The 24,727-nt window shown below is 47.1% G+C and overlaps 1 protein-coding gene across 1 annotated transcript in view; it reads right to left on the bottom strand.

Moving 5' to 3' along the window:
- Nucleotides 1-20,033, bottom strand: part of MED26 (mediator complex subunit 26) — a 118,278-nt gene extending 98,245 nt beyond the window's left edge. The window contains exon 1 of the mRNA XM_063914506.1: nucleotides 19,747-20,033. Within this exon, the coding sequence (XP_063770576.1) occupies nucleotides 19,747-19,818 (72 nt within the window). The 5' untranslated portion in view covers nucleotides 19,819-20,033. The remainder of the gene's footprint in view (nucleotides 1-19,746) is intronic.
- Between the last annotated feature and the right edge of the window lie 4,694 nt (nucleotides 20,034-24,727).

Genomic DNA, 24,727 nt, shown 5'->3' with positions numbered 1-24,727 from the left:
TACAATTGCTGGCGCTGAAACACTGTGGCAAAACAGATCCTTCGTATCTAATTGGATTGAACACAAAGAATGTTGAGACAGTCGTGTGTGTTACAACTTGTTTTGGAGGGGCTATTACCTATTTAAATAGCATTCATCTGTCCATTTACTGGTGTTATTTCTTTATTACATTTTGCGCTCTATATCAAGCATACCAATGATAGAGCATACTGTACTGTACATATGGAAAGTTTATACCACCCAGATTAACTTTAGTACACAGAAGAACCTGAATTAAAATACTGAATTGTAGTAGTCTTTGGACTACTTAAGAAGTATGTTGCAATAGTGGTAGGTTTGACGATACGTTCCCGTGTAAAGTTCTACAAATTATGGGGTCGATTCTATTCGGCAACTTAAGAATAGCGCCGGGAATTAGCTCCCGACGCTATTCAATTCAGCTGCTAGTGACCCGCAATTGTCGGGAATTCTTCTCTCATCCCCGGGGGATGAGAGAAGAAACCCGACAAAAGTGCTGCCTCGCGGCCGGCGCGAGGCTGATTCTGTCGGGAATCAGCATCGCCGCGGGTAGTTAAGTCGGAGAATGCCCGTTCTCCCGACAAAACTACCTGTTAAGTCGGCGAGAACGGGACATCGCCGACTTAACTGCAGCTGAATTGAATAGCGTCGGGAGCTAATTCCCGGCGCTATTCTTAAGTTGCCGAATAGAATCGACCCCCATGTCCTTTGTGAAGAATCAATATCAGTGGTCCTCCACAATACAGACATTATGATAATTTTTTAGTAGGATGAATTCGTTTTTCAGTATACAGCTTAGTAGTATTGGAAGTTGTATGCAAGTGTTCTCCAGATTAGTCACATATGGACAACAGTTCATAAAAGTAGAGGCAACACATACCTTACTACATATAGTACAGAAACGGACTGAACCAACAAACTACTAACTGGACTTTTTTCAGCCCATTGAAATCAAAAAGCCCAGTTTTGTTATTACATTTTTATATTGCTACCTAAATATAAAGTCAGAAAATAAAAAAAATAGGATTTTAAATTACCTACCGGCAAATCCTTTTCTTGTAGTCCGTACAGGATACTGGGGTTCCATTTAGTACCATGGTGTATAGATGGGGAAACTAGGAGCCATGGGCACTTTAAGAATTTGATAGTGTGACTCAGTCTAGGAAACTGTGCCCAAGGAGACCGATACACTTTGAGAGAAGGATAGTGGTGAGATTCTGAACCAGCATACACAAACAAGAGGAAAGCCATGCTAACCAAACTTGGAATAGGAACAGCTGTACCAAACAACAATACTTAACCAAGTAACAGTGCAGGAAGAACGAAGCACCAGGCGGGCACCCAGTATCCTCTACGGACTACGAGAAAAGGATTTACCGGTAGGTACTGTAATTAAAATCCTATTTTCTCTTACGTCCTACAGGATACTGGGGATCCATTTAGTACCATGGGGAAGTACCAAAGCACCCAAACCGGGTGGGAAAGTGCGAGGTTCCTGCAGAACTGATTGACCAAACTGAAGGTCGTCAGAGGCCGAAAGTATCGAACTTGTAAAACTTAGCAAATGTGTTCAAACCTGACCAAGTAGCTGCTAGACAAAGCAGACACACCCCGACCAAGAAGAACCCACCGACCTAGTCGAGTGGGCCTGAACGGATTTCGGTACCGGCAAGCCTGCCGTGGAATAAGCATGCTGGATAGTGAGCCTGACCCAGTGTGCAATGGACTGCTTTGAAGCAGGACACCCAATCTTATTGGGATCATAGGAGAACGAACAGCAAGTCAGATTTCCTGTGACAAGCTGTCCTCTTTACATACACCTTCAAAGCCCTCACAACATCCAAAGACTTTGGAGTAACAGGTGTCCGTAACAGCCGGAACCACAATAGGTTGGTTGATGTGAAACGCGGACACCACCTTAGGAAGGAATTGCTGAAGAGTTCTGAGTTCAGCTCTGTCCTCATGGAAAATTAAGTAGGGGCTCTTGTGAGATAACGCCCCTAGCTCTGACACACGTCTCGCTGAAGCCAAGGCCATCAGTGTGACTGTCTTCCATGTAAGATATTTAACATCTACCTCCTTTAATGGTTCAAACCAGTCCGATTGGAGGGACTGCAGCACCAAATTGAGATCCCAAGGTGCCGTAGGAGGCACAAAGGGAGGTTGGATGTGCAGAACACCTTTCAAGAACGTCTGGACCTCAGGAAGAGAAGCCAATTGTTTCTGAAAGAAAATGGACATGGCCAAAATCTGGACATTTGTTGAGCCCAGACGTAGCCCATAGCCACACCGACTGCAGAAAAAGCAGGAAACGTCCCAGATGAAATTCCACCGCAGAATATTTTCTGCTCTCACACAAGGACATATTTTTTCCAAATACGGTGGTAATGATTAGATGTTACCCCCTTCCTGGCTTGGATCAGTCGGGATGACTTTGTCAGGGATGCCTCTCCTGGCAAGAATCAGCTGTTCAGCTTTCATGCCGTCAAACGTAGCCGTGGTAAGTCTTGATAGACGACCGGGTCCTGTTGCAGAAGAAGATCCTCGCGAAGAGGTAGAGGCCACGGATCTTCGAGGAGCATCTCCAGGAGGTCCGCGTACCAGGCCCTTCTTGGCCAGTCTGGAGCAATGAGAATTGCTTGAACCTTTTCCCTTTTTATTCTTTTGAGAATTCTTGGGATCAGAGGAAGTGGAGGAAACACGTACACCATCTGATATACCCATTTAGTCGTCAGAGCGTCCACTGACCACTGCCTGTTGGTCTCTCGACCAGGAACAATACTGCTTGAGCTTCTTGTTGAGACGAGAGGCCATCATGTCGATCTGTGGATATCCCCATTGATTTTTCTGGCTAGAGGAGAATTCTTGACACCTCCGACATTGCTGTTCTGCTTTTCGTTCCACCCTGTTGGTTTACGTACGTGACTGCCGTCACATTGTCCGACTGGACCTAAATGGCTCGATCTTGAAGATATGAGGTCTGCAGAAGGGGGCTGTATATAGCCCTGAGTTGCAGAATGTTGACTGGAAGGACGACTTCCTGACTTGACCATTTTCCTTGAAACTACACCCCCTGGGTGACTGCTCCCCAATGTCTGAGTCTTGCGTCCATGGTTAGCAGAATTCAATTTTGAATCCCGAAAAGTCGGCCCTCGATCAGGTGAGAAGTCTGTAGCCACCACAGAAGGGAGATCCTGGCCTTTGGTGAGAGACGGATCCTTTGGTGCATGTGAAGATGTGATCGGGACCATTTGTCCAACAGATCGAGCTGGGTCGTGCATGAAACCTTCTGTACTGAAGAGCCTCGTAAGAGGCCACCATTTTTCCCAGAAGGCAAATGCATAGGTGCTCCGATATCCAGATTGGCTTCAGGATATCCCGAACCATCTACTGGATTACCAATGCCTTTTTCAACAGAAGAAAAACTTTCTGCGACTGTATCCAGTATCATTCCCAGAAATGGGAGCCTCCGAGTTGGCTCTAAGTGAGATTTCGGAAAATTCAGAATCCAGCCGTGATCCAGGAGTAGTTGGGTTGTGAGGCCAATGCTGTTTAACAACCTCTCCCTGGACGGAGCCTTTATCACAGGGATGGGAAATCTTTGGCCCTCCAGCTGTTGTTGAACAACACATCCCAAAATGCCCTGCAACAGTTTTTGCATGGCCAAATAGCAAAACTGTAGCAAGGCATGCTGGTATGTGTAGTTCAACAACAGCTGGAGGGCCGAAGGCTCCCCATCCCTGCTTTATCAGAAGATTGCCCAGGTACAGAATTATGTTCACTCCCAGCTTGCGAAGGAGAAACATAATTTCTGCCATCACCTTGGTGAACACCCTCTGTGCCATAGGGCCTGGAACAGGTAGTGACAGTCCTGCAGTGCAAATCATAGATAAGCCTGGTGAGGCGGCCAGATCGGAATGTGAAGGTACGCGCATCCTTGATATCCAGAGACGCTAGGAATTCCCCCTCCTCCAGACCGGAGATCACAGCTCTTAGAGACTCCATCTTGAACTTGAACACTCGTAAGTACGGGTTCAATTATTTTAGATTTAGAATCGGCCTTACCGAACCGTCCGGTTTTGATACTACAAACAAGTTGGAATAATACCCCTTGTTTTGGAGTTGAGTTGGAACTGGAACAAAGACCTGCATTTGTACCAGTTTTTGAAAGGCATCCTGTAAGGTTATACTTGCCTCCTGTGAAACTGGTAAGCCTGATTTGAAGAATCTTTGAGGTGGAGTTCCTGAAACTCCAGTCTGTAACCCTGGGAAATAAGATCTATGACCCAGGGATCCTGGCACGATGTTGTCCAGATGTGACTGAAATTTTTTTAGTCGGGCTCCCACCTGCCAGTCTTCCAGGCATCTTGGTCCACTGCCAGTCTTCCAGGCATCTTGGTCCACCTTAATGCTGAAGGTTTTGCGGAAGCAGAGCTGGAGCTCTGTTCCTGATAACCAGCAGTTGCTGGTTTGCGTGGTTTACCTCTAGTGCCTCTATTGGCTGTAGAAGATCCTCTGGCTTTACCCTTAAACTTGGCAGTTGGAAAGGGCTGTAGAGTAGCTCCTGAGTAGGTCTTCATAGTTGGGGGGAGTTGCAGAAGGAAGATATGTAGGCTTACCCGCAGTAGCTTTGGAGATCAATTTGTCTAGTTTGTCTCCAAATAAGTCCTCTCCTGTGAAGGGTAGGCCTTCCACGCCTTTCCTGGAGTCCGTGGTCCACTGGCGTAACCATAAGCCCCTGCGTGCAGACACCGTCATAGCCGTGGTGCGTGCATTAAGCAAACCCACTTCTTTTATGGCTTCCACCATAAAGTTTGCAGAGTCCTGTATATGTTGCAGTAGTAAAACAATCTCCCCCCTAGATAAGGAATCCAACCCCTCAATTATATTACCTGACCATCTAGCAATGGCTTTAGTAATCCACGCACATGCTATAGTGGGTCTCTGGGCCACCCCAGCAGCAGTGTACAAGGATTTGAGTGTAGTCTCAATCTTGCGATCAGCCGTGTCTTTAAGGGACGCTGCAGCAGGGACAGGCAACACTATTTTTCGTGACAGCCTGGATACTAATGCATCCACTATCGGTGGATTTTCCCATTTTAAGATAAGCTTAACCTTTTAGGGATCTGAAATGTCTTATCAGGATTAACCCACAGTTCTTCAAACAGGGTATTCAATTCCTTTGACACAGGAAAAGTGACTGAAAATTTATTTTTTACATTAAAATAAGATTCCTCACACTCCTCTGCCACTTTATCAGGATATAAGAGCCTCTATTCCCTGTGACAGAGCAGCTTCCCCCCCTTCTGAATCCACCTCCCCCCTCCTCCATGTCTGACCCCTCAGTCAGACTGCAGGATATGGGCCAGAGTTCACTTTTGTGGGCAAATGGCAGGGGACTGAGACGCTTGTTTGGGGGACTAAGGGGGTAATTCAGAGTTGATCGTAGCAGCAAATTTGTTAGCAGTTGGGCAAAACCATGTGCACTGCAGGGGGGGGGGGGGGGGGGGCAGATATAACATTTGCAGAGACAGTTAGATTTGGGTGGGTTATTTTGTTTCTGTGCAGGGTAAATACTGGCTGCTTTATTTTTACCCTACAATTTAGATTTCAGTTTGAACACACGCCACCCAAATCTAACTCGCTCTGAACATGTTATATCTGCTCCCCCTGCAGTGCACATGGTTTTGCCCAACTGCTAACAAATTTTCTGCTGCGATCTACTCTGAATTAGGCCCATCCACAGACTGTCTTAAGTATTGCGTCTCTTTCTCATGGCGGGACAATTTTTTAGACATATTGGAAATCACTCCTTTAATGGAATCCAGCCACGCTAGCCTGAGAAGGTGCACTACACTGAGTACACAGTAGTGAGTTCCCTGGGGAAGAGGAACACACTGCCGTACATGAAACACTCTTTGCCTGACATATTGTAAATGTGACAGCACACACACAAAGGAAAAGGTTAAAAGCACAATTAACCCACAAAGAGCCCTTCCAGGGGGGGGGGGGGGGGGGGGAAGACATATTTTGGAGCCAGCACACAGCGCCCTTTATTGCCAATGCCAAGTTTAGCCGGGTTGCAGACTAAGTACCCAGATTGGGGATTTAGTACACTAATAAATCGCTCCGCCCCCTGCTTTGACCCCCTGGTACCGCTGAGGTAATCTGGAGTCACACCGGAAGAGCTGCGCGTCCCTGTCAGTCAGTGTCTGTGTCAACTGCAGAGGGAAAAATTGGGGCTGGTGAGCTGCTGGATCCTCTCAGTGAAGCCCCGCCCTTCAACAGCGCGTGGTCTTCCCACTTTTTTTTTATACTGGCAGAGGTAATTTTGTGCTTTAATGCTTTGTTTGCCAGTGTGGGTACTGTGTACTGAGACGCAGTTGTGTACAGAGTCTGGAGACGCAATCCGCCCCGGTGAGAAGCCGTGCGGGAATGTACACTCGCCGTGGTGGGGCTTGCGAATAGTTCCCTCAGGAGCTAGTGTCCTGTCAGCGGGGAACGGGACCATTAACCCTTCAAGAGGTTGGGCCGTTCCCCCCAAGTTCCACGAAGCAGGCAGGCTGGTGCCATCTAGACCTGCCTGAAAATAACAGAAAAAATAAGAATTTACTTACCGATAATTATATTTCTCATAGTCCGTAGTGGATGCTGGGGACTCCGTAAGGACCATGGGGAATAGCGGCTCCGCAGGAGACTGGGCACATCTAAAGAAAGCTTTAGGACTATCTGGTGTGCACTGGCTCCTCCCCCTATGACCCTCCTCCAAGCCTCAGTTAGGATACTGTGCCCGGACGAGCGTACACAATAAGGAAGGATTTTGAATCCCGGGTAAGACTCATACCAGCCACACCAATCACACCGTATAACCTGTGATCTGAAACCAGTTAACAGCATGATAACAGAGGAGCCTCTGAAAGATGGCTCACAACAATAATAACCCGATTTTTGTAACAATAACTATGTATAAGTATTGCAGACAATCCGCACTTGGGATGGGCGCCCAGCATCCACTACGGACTATGAGAAATAGAATTATCGGTAAGTAAATTCTTATTTTCTCTAACGTCCTAAGTGGATGCTGGGGACTCCGTAAGGACCATGGGGATTATACCAAAGCTCCCAAACGGGCGGGAGAGTGCGGATGACTCTGCAGCACCAAATGAGAGAACTCCAGGTCCTCCTCAGCCAGGATATCAATTTTGTAGAATTTTACAAACGTATTTGCTCCTGACCAAGTAGCTGCTCGACAAAGTTGTAAAGCCGAGACCCCTCGGGCAGCCGCCCAAGATGAGCCCACCTTCCTTGTGGAGTGGGCATTTACAGATTTTTGGCTGTGGCAGGCCTGCCACAGAATGTGCAAGCTGAATTGTACTACAAATCCAACGAGCAATAGTCTGCATAGAAGCAGGAGCACCCAGCTTGTTGGGTGCATACAGGATAAACAGCGAGTCAGATTTCCTGACTCCAGCCCTCCTGGAAATATATATTTACAGGGCCCTGACAACGTCTAGCAACTTGGAGTCCTCCAAGTCCCTAGTAGCCGCAGGCACCACAAATAGGTTGGTTCAGGTGAAACGCTGAAACCACCTTAGGGAGAAACTGAGGACGAGTCCTCAATTCCGCCCTGTCCGAATGGAACATCAGATAAGGGCTTTTTCAGGATAAAGCCGCCAATTCTGACACGCGCCTGGCCCAGGCCAGGGCCAACAGCATGACCACTTTCCATGTGAGATATTTTAACTCCACAGATTTAAGTGGTTCAAACCAATGTGACTTTTGGAACCCAAAACTACATTGAGATCCCAAAGTGCCACTGGAGGCACAAAAGGAGGCTGTATATGCAGTACCCCTTTTACAAACGTCTGAACTTCAGGGACTGAAGCTAGTTCTTTTTGGAAGAAAATTGACAGGGCCGAAATTTGAACCTTAATGGACCCCAATTTCAGGCCCATAGACACTCCTGTTTGCAGGAAATGTAGGAATCGACCCAGTTGAATTTCCACCGTCGGGCCTTACTGGCCTCGCACCACGCAACATATTTTCGCCAATTGCGGTGATAATGTTTTTGCGGTTACATCCTTCCTGGCTTTGATCAGGATAGGGATGACTTCATCCGGAATGCCTTTTTTCCTTCAGGATCCGGCGTTCAACCGCCATGCCGTCAAACGCAGCCGCGGTAAGTCTTGGAACAGACAGGGTCCTTGCTGGAGCAGGTCCCTTCTTAGAGGTAGAGGCCACGGATCCTCCGTGAGCATCTCTTGAAGTTCCGGTTACCAAATCCTTCTTGGCCAATCCGGAGCCACGAATATAGTGCTTACTCCTCTCCATCTTATCAATCTCAGTACCTTGGGTATGAGAGGCAGAGGAGGGAACACATACCCTGACTGGTACACCCACGGTGTTACCAGAGCGTCTACAGCTATTGCCTGAGGGTCCCTGGACCTGGCGCAATACCTGTCGAGTTTTTCCCAACGGTTTATAATCATGTGGAAGACTTCTGGGTGAAGTCCCCACTCTCCCGGGTGGAGGTCGTGCTGAGGAAGTCTGCTTCCCAGTTGTCCACTCCCGGAATGAATACTGCTGACAGTGCTATCACATGATTTTCCGCCCAGCGAAGAATCCTTGCAGCTTCTGCCATTGCCCTCCTGCTTCTTGTGCCACCCTGTCTGTTTACGTGGGTGACTGCCGTGATGTTGTCCGACTGGATCAACACCGGCTGACCTTGAAGCAGAGGTCTTGCTAAGCTTAGAGCATTCTAAATGTCCCTTAGCTTCAGGATATTTATGTGAAGTGATGTCTCCAGGCTTGACCATAAGTCCTGGATATTCCTTCCCTGTGTGACTGCTCCCCAGCCTCGCAGGCTGGCATCCGTGGTTACCAGGACCCAGTCCTGAATGCCGAATCTGCGGCCCTCTAGAAGATGAGTACTCTGCAACCACCACAGGAGGGACACCCTTGTCCTTGGTGACCGGGCTATCCGCTGATGCATCTGAAGATGCGACCCGGACCATTTGTCCAGCAGGTCCCACTGGAAAGTTCTTGCGTGGAATCTGCCGAATGGGATTGCTTCGTAGGAAGCCACCATTTTACCCAGAACCCTTGTGCATTGATGCACTGAGACTTGGCTCGGTTTTAGGAGGTTCCTGACTAGCTCGGATAACTCCCTGGCTTTCTCCTCCGGGAGAAAAGCCTTTTTCTGGACTGTGTCCAGGATCATCCCTAGGAACAGAAGACAAGTCGTCGGAACCAGCTGCGATTTTGGAATATTGAGAATCCAACCGTGCTGCAGCAACACTACCGAAGATAGTGCTACACCGACCTCCAACTGTTCCCTGGATCTTACCCTTATCAGGGAATTGTCCAAGTAAGGGATAACTAAAATTCCCTTCCTTTGAAGGAATATCATCATTTCGGCCATTACCTAGGTAAAGACCCGGGGTGCCGTGGACCATCCATACGGCAGGGTCTGAACGGATAGTGACAGTTCTGTACCATAAACCTGAGGTACCCTTGGTGAGAAGGGTAAATTTTAACATGAAGGTAAGCATCCTTGATGTCCCGAGACATCATGTAGTCCCCTTCTTCCAGGTTCGCAATCACTGCTCTGAGTGACTCAATCTTGAATTTGAACCTCTGTATGTAAGTGTTCAAAGATTTTAGATTTAGAATCGGTCTCACCGAGCCGTCCGGCTTCGGTACCACAACAGTGTGGAATAATACCCCGTTCCCTGTTGCAGGAGGGGTATCTTGATTATCACCTGCTGGGAATACAGCTTGTGAATGGCTTCCAAAACCGTCTCCCTGTCAGAAGGAGACATCGGTAAAGCCGACTTTAGGAAACGGCGAGGGGGAGACGTCTCGAATTCTAATTTGTACCCCTGAGATATCACCTGAAGGATCCAGGGGTCTACTTGCGAGTGAGCCCACTGCGCGCTGAAATTCATTGAGACGGGCCCCCCACCGTGCCTGATTCTGCTTGTAAAGCCCCAGCGTATACTGAGGGCTTGGCAGAGGCGGGAGAGGGTTTCTGTTCCTGGGAACTGGCTGATTTCTGCAGCCTTTTTCCTCTCCCTCTGTCACGGGGCAGAAATGAGGAACCTTTTGCCCGCTTATCCACGAAAAGACTGCGCCTGATAATACGGCGTCTTCTCATGTTGAGAGGCGACCTGGGGTACAAACGTGGATTTCCCAGCTGTTGCCGTGGCCACCAGGTCTGAAAGACCGACCCCAAATAACTCCTCCCCTTAATAAGGCAATACTTCCAAATGCCGTTTGGAATACGCATCACCTGACCACTGACGTGTCCATAACCCTCTACTGGTAGAAATGGACAACGCACTTAGACTTGATGCCAGTCGGCAAATATTCCGCTGTGCATCACGCATATATAGAAATGCATCTTTCAAATGCTCTATAGGCAAAAATATACTGTCCCTATCTAGGGTATCAATATTTTCAGTCAGGGAATCCGACCACGCCAACCCAGCACTGCACATCCAGGCTGAGGCGATTGCTGGTCGCAGTATAACACCAGTATGTGTGTAAATACATTTTAGGTTACCCTCCTGCTTTCTATCAGCAGGATCCTTAAGGGCGGCCATCTCAGGAGAGGATAGAGCCCTTACAAGCGTGTGAGCGCTTTATCCACCCTAGGGGGTGTTTCCCAACGCACCCTAACCTCTGGCGGGAAAGGATATAATGCCAATAACATTTTAGAAATTATCAGTTGTTATCGGGGGAAACCCACGCATCATCACACACCTCATTTAATTTCTCAGATTCAGGAAAACTACAGGTAGTTTTTCCTCACCGAACATAATACCCCTTTTTGGTGGTACTCGTATTATCAGAAATGTGTAAAACATTTTTCATTGCCTCAATCATGTAACGTGTGGCCCTACTGGAAGTCACATTTGTCTCTTCACCGTCGACACTGGAGTCAGTATCCGTGTCGGCGTCTATATCTGCCATCTGAGGTAACGGGCGCTTTAGAGCCCCTGACGGCCTATGAGACGTCTGGACAGGCACAAGCTGAGTAGCCGGCTGTCTCATGTCAACCACTGTCTTTTATACAGAGCTGACACTGTCACGTAATTCCTTCCAACAGTACATCCACTCAGGTGTCGACCCCCTAGGGGGTGACATCACTATTACAGGCAATCTGCTCCATCTCCACATCATTTTTCTCCTCATACATGTCGACACAAAAGTACCGACATACAGCACACACACAGGGAATGCTCTGATAGAGGACAGGACCCCACTAGCCCTTTGGGGAGACAGAGGGAGAGTTTGCCAGCACACACCAGAGCGCTATATATATATATATATATATATATATATATATATATATATATACACAGGGATAACCTTATATAAGTGTTTTTCCCCTTATAGCTGCTGTATAGTTAATACTGCGCCTAATTTGTGCCCCCCTCTCTTTTTTAACCCTTTCTGTAGTGTAGTGACTGCAGGGGAGAGCCAGGGAGCTTCCCTCCAACGGAGCTGTGAGGGAAAATGGGGCCAGTGTGCTGAGGAGATAGGCTCCGCCCCCTTATCGGCGGCCTTATCTCCCGTTTTTTTATGTATTTTGGCAGGGGTTAAATGCATCCATATAGCCCAGGAGCTATATGTGATGCATTTTTTGCCATCCAAGGTGTTTATTATTGCGTCTCAGGGCGCCCCCCCCAGCGCCCTGCACCCTCAGTGACCGGAGTGTGAAGTGTGCTGAGAGCAATGGCGCACAGCCGCAGTGCTGTGCGCTACCTTGTTGAAGACAGGACGTCTTCTGCCGCCGATTTTCCGGACCTCTTCTGCCTTCTGGCTCTGTAAGGGGGCCGGCGGCGCGGCTCTGGGACCCATCCAAGCTGGGCCTGTGATCGTCCCTCTGGAGCTAATGTCCAGTAGCCTAAGAAGCCCAATCCACTCTGCACGCAGGTGAGTTCGCTTCTTCTCCCCTTAGTCCCTCGATGCAGTGAGCCTGTTGCCAGCAGGTCTCACTGAAAATAAAAAACCTAAACTAAAACTTTCACTAAGAAGCTCAGGAGAGCCCCTAGTGTGCACCCATCTCGTTCGGGCACAGAGATCTAACTGAGGCTTGGAGGAGGGTCATAGGGGGAGGAGCCAGTGCACAGCAGATAGTCCTAAAGCTTTCTTTAGATGTGCCCAGTCTCCTGCGGAGCCGCTATTCCCCATGGTCCTTACGGAGTCCCCAGCATCCACTTAGGACGTTAGAGAAATAAATGAAGAACTCTTCAGGAGCTTCCCTAGTTGTGACCGGCTCCTCCGGGCACATTTTCTAAACGGAGTCTGGTAGGAGGGGTATAGAGGGAGGAGCCAGCCCACACTATCAAATTCTTAAAGTGCCCATGGGCTCCTAGTGGACCAGTCTATAACCCATGGTACTAAATGGAACCACAGTATCCTCTAGGACGTAAGAGAAAAATAACCTACAACTAATCACCCATATTATTGCTAATTTATATAGCACTAATATTATGCAGTGCTGTACAGAGAGCAAGCATGTAATTATTTACAATCAGTCCACGTCACATTAAAGGGTGGGTACACACCTGAACGATGTCGGCACGATATGTAGTTTCCGGCCAAATCGGAACAAGTCAGCTGGATTGTTCAGTGTAAACGCCCGACTGCGCAACCCCACTGGTCGCATGCGTCAGTCTGGTTGACCATGCTGCACAACCAACCAGAAGATAGTGTATGATGTCATACAGAATGGCACTGTACACCATGATGTCATCCCATCATCATGCAAGTGTGTATGCATGGCACGATGCAGGGTCACGTCGCATCAACTGGAAGCACATCGCTCTGATGTGTATCCGACCATGTCTACTCTCTCACTCACATTTTGTGAAACACCATTTAGCCCAATCTTGTGTTTTTGGACTAGAAGGGGAAACCAGAGTACCAGAAAAGCAACACAAAAGTGAGAACATACAAACCACACAGCTAACACCCTGGTTGGAATTTCACATAAAACCCCAGTGCAGCACTATTGCGCTTCCTGTATTAAAGTAATATCCATTTTCCACTAGCTTTTTTAAACACGGGTAAATGCGCGGGGGTGCGCATTTACCAGTCTTATTTCCTAGTGGGAAAGGGTTCCCCAGCAAATTCCCGGATCAAGTGATCTGGGAACCCTACCTGGGTAGCTAGCCGGGTTGAACATGTGTTCAACCCGGCTAGCTGTCTAGTGTGAACGGGAGCCGTGTCGCGTTCACAGTGCATAGGGAGGGCGGCGCTGGGAGATCATGTGATCATCTCCCAGCGCCGCCCCTGCGGCATCACTAGCACGTCACCAACCCGACAATTGCCGGGTTGGTGAGCGCTGTCTGCAGGGGGCTGTAGCACGGGTCGCAGCCGTGTCAGGCGACACGGCTGCGACCCGTGCTACACTAGTGGAAAAGGGGTATAAGTGGCCATCCACATCCAAGCATAAAACAAGGAAAAGAATATACATTATATAAACCGGCAAGTCTTAATATCAGGTAGGCAATATTGTGAATCTAACCAACCATACAGCTCCACAATTAGACATGGAAACCATCCTCACATTATGCATAAGAATTTGACATTGCACGCATGAAACATGGGGAGAGAAGAAACAACAAATGATACTTTGGACCCTTTCAGAATGTATTTTCCAAATCAATGGTTCCCAAACTGGATGCTGCAAGGCACTCGCAGGGGTGCCATAAGTTGGAGGTCCAGGACCAAATCAAATTTATGGTCAATGCAACAGTCAAAACCAGTGTTGGTGGCTGACAATCATAAAATGTGTACAAACTGAAACTTAACGCTGTCCACCTCCACATGGCTGTACCTAAAGGATGATGCTTAAGCACAATTCACTTCATTTAATATTGTTTTGAATGTATGAACAACAAGCTTTTGTCTTAGGGGGTGACGTGAAAAAAAGCTTTCTACTAGAAAAAAACAAAAACACAAAAAAAAAAAACACAAAAAAAAAAACAAACACCATTCTACTGAACCAGTGTTTCTCAATTCCGGCATCAGGACCCCTATAGGTGTATACACACGGTGAGATACATTGTAAAATTTTGACTATATAGTCAAAATCTTAAGGAAAGTTAGTGCACATCTCAAGGTGTTAAGGACCCTACACACTATGCGATCCGCCGCCGAGCTGCCCGACGGCAGATACGGGCAACCCGGCGGCGGGGGGCAGTGACAGGGGGAGTGAAATTACTTCACTCCCCCTGTCACCCAGCTCCATAGCAGTGCAGGCAAATATGGACGAGATCGTCCATATTGGCCTGCATGTACAAGCGACGGGGCACCAGCGATGAACGAGCGCGGGGCCGCGCACTGTTCATCGCTGGTGCCTCCACACTGAAAGATATGAACGCTATCTCGTTCATTATTGAATGAGATCGTTCATATCTTTCACTCATATCGCCCAGTGTGCAGGGCCTATTAGGCAGCTTGCGATACCGATTTGATCCCGATGCGCAGTGCCGCGGGGTCGGTATCGTAAGGCTAGATAGTCAAGATTGACTTGCTTGCACAGTCTATCTAGTGTACTATCTAGCACAAAGTATAGTCAAAATTGGCATTGTCAAAATCGTACAGAGACGAAATCTCAAGCACAGATAGATAGTCAAAATCTGTGCTCTCTGGGGGAGTTCAAGGGAAATCGCATAGTCAAAATCAGGCATAGCAGGGATCTCACCGTGTGTATACACCTTAACCGTTCCAATTTTCCAGATCGCTGGGTACACACTACAAGATATAGTGGATGATGTTGCAATCCACAACAGATTGCAACAACCATCATATAGTGTGTACCCTTAAATGCACTTAAAATCAGAATTGGGTGGTTACAGTGAATGTTCTACACATCCAATGGGATGATTCCATGGACACCGCGGTATTGTTACATGAAGCATGCAATGATCTTGTTCGATGCATCGTGTAGTGTGTATGGCAGTGGGGTGCCTCAAAGCACTTGCAGGGGTGCCCAGGGTTGGTGGTCCAGAACCAATTAAAATAATGTATGGTCAATGTAATAGGCAAAGCCATTGCTGGTGGCTTTCAACCATAAAATGTGGACAACCAGAAGCTCTCCTCTCAACTGAACCAAGGATGACATCTAAACACAATTTAATTAATTTAATATTTCTTTCTAAATTTCTCAAGCTTTTGGCTAGGGGTCCTGTGAAAAAATTCTGATGCTCTAGGGTGCTATGATTCAACAAAGTTTGGGAACCACTGGTGTATGGAGATACATCACATTGCCAGGTCATACCGTCATTTAGGCCCGTTTCCAGCTTAAAAATCAGATTTTAAAAGATTAAGGTGGCTTGGAAAACATGAACTGTCAGGGGTCCTAAGGGCAGATTATGATAAATACTGTACTAGCTATCTACATGAAACTTGATTGGGACATCACCCACAGCTCTAAGCATTTGCACACAACTTAAAGTCAATTATAAAAGTATTACAACAAAGTCAAACATTCATAAATTTGAACTGGATGAATGGTGCATTTAAATTACAAAAAATAAATAAAAAGACATCTAGTACAGTGGTTCCCAAACTTTTTTGAATCACGGCGCCCTAGAGTAGTAGGATTATTTTCACTGCACCCCCAGGCCAAAAGCTTCTTACTGTGAATTTTAGAAAAACATTAAATTAAGGTTGTCTTTATATAAGATCCTTAGGGTCAGTTATGTGGTGAGGGACAGGATTCGCTTCTGTTTGTCAATTTTATGATAGGAAGCCATCAGCACTGGTTTTGCCTATTACATTGACCATAAATAATTTGAATTGGTCCTGGACCAACAACACAGGGTACCCCTGCAAGTGTCCTGAGGAACCCCAGGGTGCAACGCATACATTTTGGGAACCACTAATCTACGGTAAGTAATTTAGTGTAGTGATTTTCATATGCTGGTGTAGCATTTACCTCATGCACATGTGCATCCTTGTATCATGCTTCTTGCAGTGTCCCTATATAACTCTTAGTACACACATTACCTATTATGTCCTATATACAGTAGCAAGCTTAATTTCATGCATTTATTGCTTCTTGAATGTTGTCTGTGGGCCCTTTATGTTTTTAAAATAAGCTTTAGTTGCCAACTGTATGGTGTATAGTTATTTTTTTTGTTTTACAGGTCTATCACAATATGCATTTCAGATGAGTATAGGTTGTGATAGATTTGACTATTATCGCATTCCGATAATTGAATACATCGCAAGGATGTATCGATTATCGGATGAAGGGGCAGAGCTTGTTAGAAAGCAGTCCCTGTGAATAGGCGTACCTCACTACACATGGTATTTTTCATGAAAAATATTGAGTGTAACTGGGCATGAGTTGCCAGCTACCACAAGACTACCCCGTAGCTTACACTTAACCAGCACCCAGAAATGGTGATCGTGAGCTCTGCCCATCTGGTGTGCTGTGCTGCTGCTGTGACCACTATCATCAGTAAAGTGAACGGAAATGCCAGCACTTTGCAGCTTCTCAGCTCATTTTGCGGATCAGATGATGAAATCACAGCAGCAGCACAGGAACAGATGGCTGGAGCTCACCAATCTCCAGTCCCTGTGTGCAGGTAAGTATTTATTTATGTTTACACAGTGATCAGCACAGGGGCAAGATCTGAGCACAGCTTTCACTGCCAGCTGCCAGAGAAGGCTGCACAAGGATACTGGAACCAGAGGGAAGCCCTGATAACACTATCTCAAGACAGCATTATTATCACAGCACTATTTTTCTTTTTTTAAATAAATTTAGTAAATTTTTTAAATAAATTCATTACAAGTGTGGGAAATGCAATATGGGGTCAATTCTATTCAGCGACAGTTGAATAGCACCGGGAATTAGCTCCCGACGCTATTCAATTCAGCTCCAGTTAAGTCGGCGATGGCCCGTCCTCATCGACTAAACAGGTTGAATTGTCGGGAGAACGGGCATTCTCCAAATTAACTCCCCGGCGCGAGGCCGATTCCCGACAGAATCAGCCTCGCGGCAGCACTTTTGTTGGGTTTCTTCTCTCATCCCCTGGGGATGAGAGAAGAATTCCCGACAATTGAGGGTCACTCGTCGCTGTATTGAATAGCGCCGGGAGCAAACTGCCGGCGCTATTCAGCTGTCAGTGAATTGAATCGACCCCTACGATTACTAAGAAAAAAAAAAAAAAAGCGAATTTAAGGACTTGGACCTTTAGTACAGGTGATACTAAAATAATGTAAAAAAGGTATACAAACATCCTTTTCACATTATTTTCAGAAAAATAATATTGATAAATATGCCTGTTAGCACTTTAAAAATGTAGGGGTCCATTTACTAAGCCTTGGACGGAGAAAAAGTACCAGCCAATCACCTAACTGCCATGTCACAGGCTGGGTTTGAAAAATGACAGTTATGAGGTGATTGGCTGGTACTTTATCTCCATCCAAGGCTTAGTAGATAGCCCCAAAAGTTAGCTATTTCTGTTCTTACTTGTATACATCTTTTCTTTACCTTATCTCAGCTGCCATAATGCTCATTAGAGTGCAGTTTCTCTAATATACAACACACAAACATTGTGCAGAATCATAAATGTAGCAAATATTGAGGGTGATTCAATTATTTTGGGTGCTGTAGCTGTCATGTAAAGTAACATGTAAAGGTAGCGACTCAATTGTGTGACCAACGATGCCTGCATTCAAGCCCAAAATGCATGGGATTAGCCATGCTGAATGCGCTATAGTTAAGGCACGCCTGACACTCTCACCCAGCCCTAAAGTTCTACTTTACACTGTTCTCTGTCGCACCTTAGGAGGGTGCGAGTAGATATCTGCGTTAAGTGCAGTCTTTGGACTGGGCGCCCAAAACAATTCAAGAGTGCCTAGTTACTTTAGAAAGTAGCTACCGGCACTAATTGAAGTGCCCCCTTTGTGTGCAGGTGGACCAAACAGATGATAAAGCAGGCAAGAACAGTCATTTACTTGCAGTTTGGCCCAATTCGGCACCCTATACTCTAGGATGTACCATTAAAAGTATGCTAATATATGACACATTACTACTATTTCTTTAATATACATCCTAACAGCAGCCAATGTCAATACAAGCAACATGCCACTATAAAATACGTAATAGTCCGGACACATGCACTACATTTTTGTGCCTCCTCATCTTCAAAGACATAACTAATGTTGCCAACGTCCTACAGATAACATTTCTTAAACTGATCATACAATGAATGATAATTGTTCCGATGATGAAACGTCCATTCTGAATGATCATCAGTGTATGGACATGAAAGACTAACACAGTAAAATAAAATAGTTCAAATAGTTTAATTAGTAAAACTGTCGATCAGTGTTCAGCTAAATCCGTACTGTGAAGTTATAATATTTATACACTGTGCATGATGGTTATTGTCCATTGCTCCTCCCCTTGTCTTTTGCTTTGGATCATCTGCAGTGTCAGTCTATGGCCAGCCTTACTAATTTACTTTCATATCTGCTGTAATGTCTATCAACAAGCATATGAGCTATATTGGGGGTACTGTGGATGCTAGAATTGACAGGAAGCGTTAATATGAATGGTTTAAAGTCACAAAATCAATGTTTTATTTAAATATTCATGCACACTGGTCTTGCCAGCCATTAATTCATAGACCTTAAAAAACCTACTAGGGAGACAAACATTTAATGAATATCTACAGCAATACAAAATAAAACTTTACTGAACATTGTACTGCGCGTTAAGGCTGGGAACACAATGCCTTCAACACCAAATGGCACGCAAATAAAATACAAACTAAACAGATATGTATTTTGGACACTGAAGACGCTGTGCTCTGATGCGATTATACAGATCTCAATGAGGTAAAGATGCCAAACAACTGACCAACAGCAGTAATGACTGTCAGAGCCACACAGCGATAGTGCCCAGCATACCTACAGTGACAGGCTTGGAGCAAAGTGTTAGAAAGCTTTGCTCATGTACATGTTAGTGGGCACAATCCTAGGTAATTTACACACAGCACTGATGCCGCACATATGGAGCACAGGGTGACACAGGCATGTGTGGGGGGGGGGGGGGGTCAGGAAGAGAACACACGCTGCACTAGTGATGACGCCAGGTCACCCTGTACGACTTCCCCCCCATGTACACACACACACCGGGCACACTGACTGCACTTATCACCCGCTCCCTGCCAGCTGGGCTCCTCCTCCAAGGGCAAGCTGCATCTGACCGGCCGGAGCTAGGCCTCAGCCTCGGTCTTTCCTGAAAGTTACAGGACACCAGTGCTGGGCGTGGGCAGGGAACGAGTACCGGGCCCCTCGTGGGGCACGAGGGAGAGGACAGGACCCCCAGCACCAGGGCTCACCCGCGATCACAGTCACCGGGCTCTGTACGGGCCAAGTCTTCCACTTGCCGGCGGTGCTGCCCGTGCGCACTCACCCGCCCCCAGCAACAGGTCCTCGGGCCGGCCCCGCACATGCTAGACACCTGCTGTCACTCACTGCTGGTCGGCTATGTCGCTGCCCGGGCTGTCAAGGTGCTGGGGAGAGCGTAAGCGGACGCTACGGGTCCCGTGCCCTGGGGGTGAGCGGACACAGCCGGCCGTTGTGTGCTGAGCCGTCCTCTCCCGCTACACTGCCGCTGCTGTCGGGCTTCCCGGTCCCCCCACAACTGCCAGCCACCCGCCCGCCCAGCACCCCGGCCCCGCCACTCACATTGCTGTGCGGATCGATGGCCTGCAGCAGCCTCTCCCTGATCTCCCGCGGGGATACCGGAGCCGCTGTCATTGCCTCTGTCCGGGGATCACTGCGGAGGGCGGCGCGGCATGTTCCCGGAGAGGGAGGGACACAGTTGCCCGGCGGGTACCGGGAGCCCTGGATACCGGAGACTCCCAGACGCGTCTCTCCAGCTGGAGTGGAGCGACCGGGAGCCCCGAGGCACGACGGGAAATTCGCCGCCGCACGCTTTGTGACGCCACAGAGGCGACGTCCTTGCGTCACAATTCCTTTGGGCAGCACGCACGTCACGCACGGACGTTGTACGTAGAGCTCCCTCCCCCCAATGCGGAAGTGCCAAGAGCTGCAGCATAGAGCTGTCAAAGGTTGAGCCAGGCGGTGTATACATCAGTATCTGTTGCTGGTGTGGCCTAGTAACGTAGTCAGAGAGCAATCCAGGGGCAAGTGTAATTATGTTTTACTAGAATGTCATTTGACTATACACCTTGTGGGATTATACGTATTATAAAATAACATACAAATTCAGATTTTATATATTACAGGATACAATTAAAATTAGAAAAAAAACTTAAAAGTAATTTAGGGGGAGATGCCTCAAACCTTCTAGAGTGGAGACTTTTCCCAAAGCAACCAGTTAGGTTTAAGTTATATTTATCATGCACATTTTATAAAATGAATGGCAGAAGCTGGTTGCCATGGGTAACCTCTAATGTTTAGAATGGTTCATACATATCCCTTAACTCTTTATAGTTATATGCAGTATTATATTGTGGAAATTATGTATAGGAATTACAGGTCTGGGTGAAGGAGCTATTAAAAAAAAAAGTGATAGTTTTTAGAAAATAAGGCGCTGAACATGGACTTTAAAAGAAATCTTTTCTTATGTAAAATACATTTTGGCCCAGGACAGGTTCAGAAACCCAGTTCCCAATTATGTCATTTAATAAGAGGTTCAGTAACGGAGTTCATGCTGGTTCTTGCTGAAAAATATTACTGGTTATATGTCACCCTTCGCTCATAGCAGCCATAATATAAAATATGGTCTTATGTTAAATTATATATTATTGTCCATTAGACATGTTTTAGAGTTCCTGCAAGGATTTGTTTAAACCCCATTATTGCACTTTAAAATTAATAATAAGAATTTACTTACCGATAATTCTATTTCTCGTAGTCCGTAGTGGATGCTGGGAACTCCGTAAGGACCATGGGGAATAGCGGCTCCGCAGGAGACTGGGCACATCTAAAGAAAGCTTTAGGATCACCTGGTGTGCACTGGCTCCTCCCCCTATGACCCTCCTCCAAGCCTCAGTTAGGATACTGTGCCCGGACGAGCGTACACAATAAGGAAGGATTTTGAATCCCGGGTAAGACTCATACCAGCCACACCAATCACACTGTACAACTTGTGATCTGAACCCAGTTAACAGCATGATAATAGAGGAGCCTCTAGAAAAGATGGCTCACTACAACAATAACCCGAATTTTTTGGTAACAATAATTATGTACCAGTATTGCAGACAATCCGCACTTGGGATGGGCGCCCAGCATCCACTACGGACTAGGAGAAATAGAATTATCGGTAAGTAAATTCTTATTTTCTCTGACGTCCTAGTGGATGCTGGGAACTCCGTAAGGACCATGGGGATTATACCAAAGCTCCCAAACGGGCGGGAGAGTGCGGATGACTCTGCAGCACCGAATGAGAGAACTCCAGGTCCTCCTCAGCCAAGATATCAAATTTGTAGAATTTTACAAACGTATTTGCTCCTGACCAAGTAACTGCTCGGCAAAGTTGTAAAGCCGAGACCCCTCGGGCAGCTGCCCAAGATGAGCCCACCTTCCTTGTGGAGTGGGCATTTTAAGATTTTTGGCTGTGGCAGGCCTGCCACAGAATGTGCAAGCTGAATTGTACTACAAATCCAACGAGCAATCGTCTGCTTAGAAGTAGGAGCACCCAGTTTGTTGGGTGCATACAGGATAAACAGCGAGTCAGATTTTCTGACTCCAGCCGTCCTGGAAACATGTATTTTCAGGGTCCTGACCACGTCAAGCAACTTGGAATCCTCCAAGTCCTTAGTAGCCGCAGGTACCACAATAGGTTGGTTCATGTGAAATGCAGAAACCACCTTAGGTAGAAAATTTGAGGACGAGTCCTCAATTCTGCCCTTTCAGAATGAAATATTAAGTAAGGGCTTTTATATGATAAAGCCGCCAATTCTGACACCCGCCTGGCTGAAACCAGGGCTAACTCGTCACTTCCATGTGAGATATTTTAAGTCCACAGTGGTGAGTGGTTCAAACCAATGTGACTTTAGGAAACTCAACACAACATTGAGATCCCCAAGGTGCCACTGGAGGCACAAAAGGAGACTGTATATGCAGTACCCCTTTTACAAATGTCTGAACTTCAGGCACTGAAGCCAGTTCTTTTTGGAAGAAAATCGACAGGGCCGAAATTTGAACCTTAATGGACCCTAATTTTAGGCCCATAGACCGTCCTGTTTGCAGGAAATGGAGGAAACGACCCAGTTGAAATTCCTCTGTAGGGGCCTTCTTGGCCTCACCCCACGCAACATATTTTCGCCAAATGCGGTGATAATGTTTTGCGGTTACGTCCTTCCTGGCCTTGACCAGGGTAGGGATCTTCAGGATCCGGCGTTCAACCGCCATGCCGTCAAACGCAGCCGCGGTAAGTCTTGGAACAAACAAGGCCCTTGCTGGAGCAGGTCCTTTCTTAGAGGTAGAGGCCACGGTTCGTCCGTGAGCATCTCTTGAAGTTCCGGATACCAAGTCCTTCTTGGCCAATCCGGAACCACGAGTATAGTTCTTACTCCTCTCCTTCTTATGATTCTCAGTACTTTTGGTATGAGGGGCAGAGGAGGGAACACATACACTGACTGGTACACCCACGGTGTTACCAGAGCGTCCACCGCTATTGCCTGAGGGTCCCTTGACCTGGCGCAATATCTGTCTAGTTTTTTTGTTTAGACGGGACGCCATTATGTCCACCTTTTGTTTCTCCCAACGGTTTACAATCAGGTGGAAGACTTCTGGGTGAAGTCCCCACTCTCCCGGGTGAAGGTCGTGTCTGCTGAGGAAGTCTGCTTCCCAGTTGTCCACTCCCGGAATGAACACTGCTGAAAGTGCTATCACATGATTCTCCGCCCAGCGAAAATCCTTGCAGCTTCTGCCATTGTCCTCCTGCTTCTCGTGCCGCCCTGTCTGTTTACGTGGGCGACTGACGTGATGTTGTCCGATTGGATCAATACCGCCTGACCCTGAAGCAGGGGTTTCGCTTGACTTAGGGCATTGTAAATGGCCCTTAGTTCCAGAATGTTTATATGAAGAGATGTCTCCAGGCTTGACCATAAGCCCTGGAAATTCCTTCCCTGTGTGACTGCTCCCCAGCCTCGCAGGCTGGCATCCGTGGCCACCAGGACCCAGTCCCGAATGCCGAATCTGCGGCCCTCTAGAAGATGAGCACTCTGCAACCACCACAGGAGGGATACCCTTGTCCCTGGTGACAGGGTTATCCGCTGAAGCATCTGAAGATGCGACCCGGACCATTTGTCCAGAAGGTTCCACTGTGCGTGGAATCTGCCGAATGGGATTGCTTCGTAGGAAGCCACCATTTTTACCCAGAACCCTTGTGCATTGATGCACTGAGACTTGGTTCGGTTTTAGGAGGTTCCTGACTAGCTCGGATAACTCCCTGGCTTTCTCCTCCGGGAGAAGCACCTTCTTTCTGGACTATGTCCAGAATCATCCCTAGGAACAGAAGACAAGTCGTCGGAACCAGCTGCGATTTTGGAATATTGAAAATCCAATCGTGCTGCCGCAACACTACCTGATATAGTGCTACACCGATCTCCAACTGTTCCCTGGATCTTACCCTTATCAGGGAATCGTCCAAGTAAAGGATAACTAAAATTCCCTTCCTTCGAAGGCATATCATCATTTCGGTCATTACTTCAGTAAAGACCCGGGGTGCCGTGGACCATCCCTACGGCAGCGTCCGAACTGATACAGTTCTGTACCATAACCTGAAATACCCTTGGTGAGAAGGGTAAATTTTGACATGAAGGTAAGCCTCCTTGATGTCCCGAGACATCATGTAGTCCCCTTCTTCCAGGTTTGCAATCACTGCTCTGAGTGACTCAATTTTGAATTTGAACCTCTGTATGCAAGTGTTCAAAGATTTTAGATTTTAAAATCGGTCTCACCGAGCCGTCTGGCTTCGGTACCACAATAGTGTGGAATAATACCCCGTTCCCTGTTGCAGGAGGGGTACCTTGATTATCACCTGCTGGGAATACAGCTTGTGAATGGCTTCCAAAACTGCCTCCCTGTCAGCGGGAGACGTCGGTAAAACAGACTTTTGGAAACGGCGAGGGGAATACGTCTCGAATTCCAATTTGTACCCCTGAAATATTATCTGAAGGATCCAGGGGTCTACTTGCGAGTGAGCCCACTGCGCACTGAAATTCATTGAGAACGGGACCCCACCGTGCCTGAACTTGTAAAGCCCTAGCGTCATACTGAGGGCTTGGCAGCGGCGGAAAAGGGTTTCTGTTCCTTGGAACTGGCTGATCTCTGCAGCCATTTTCCTCTCCCTCTGTCACGAGCAGAAAAGAGGAACCCTTTTGTCCGCTTGCCAACCAGGACTGCGCCTGATAATACGGCGTCTTATTTTGAGAGGCGACCTGGGGTACATCCCCTCTTTTAAGGCAATACTTCCAAATGCCGTTTGGAATCCGCATCACCTGACCACTTTACTGGAATAATTGGACAACGCACTTATACTTGATGCCAGTCGGCAAATATTCCGCTGTGCATCCTGCATATATAGAAATGCATCTTTTAATTGCTCTATAGGCAATAATATACTGTCCTTATCTAGGATATCATTTCCAGTCAGGGAATCCGACCACGCCAACCCAGCACTGCACATCCAGGC

The sequence above is a fragment of the Pseudophryne corroboree genome, chromosome 1 (assembly GCF_028390025.1).
Source record: "Pseudophryne corroboree isolate aPseCor3 chromosome 1, aPseCor3.hap2, whole genome shotgun sequence".
In the NCBI taxonomy this organism is placed as follows: Eukaryota; Metazoa; Chordata; class Amphibia; order Anura; family Myobatrachidae; genus Pseudophryne; species Pseudophryne corroboree.
This window is presented reverse-complemented; position numbering and strand designations above follow the sequence as displayed.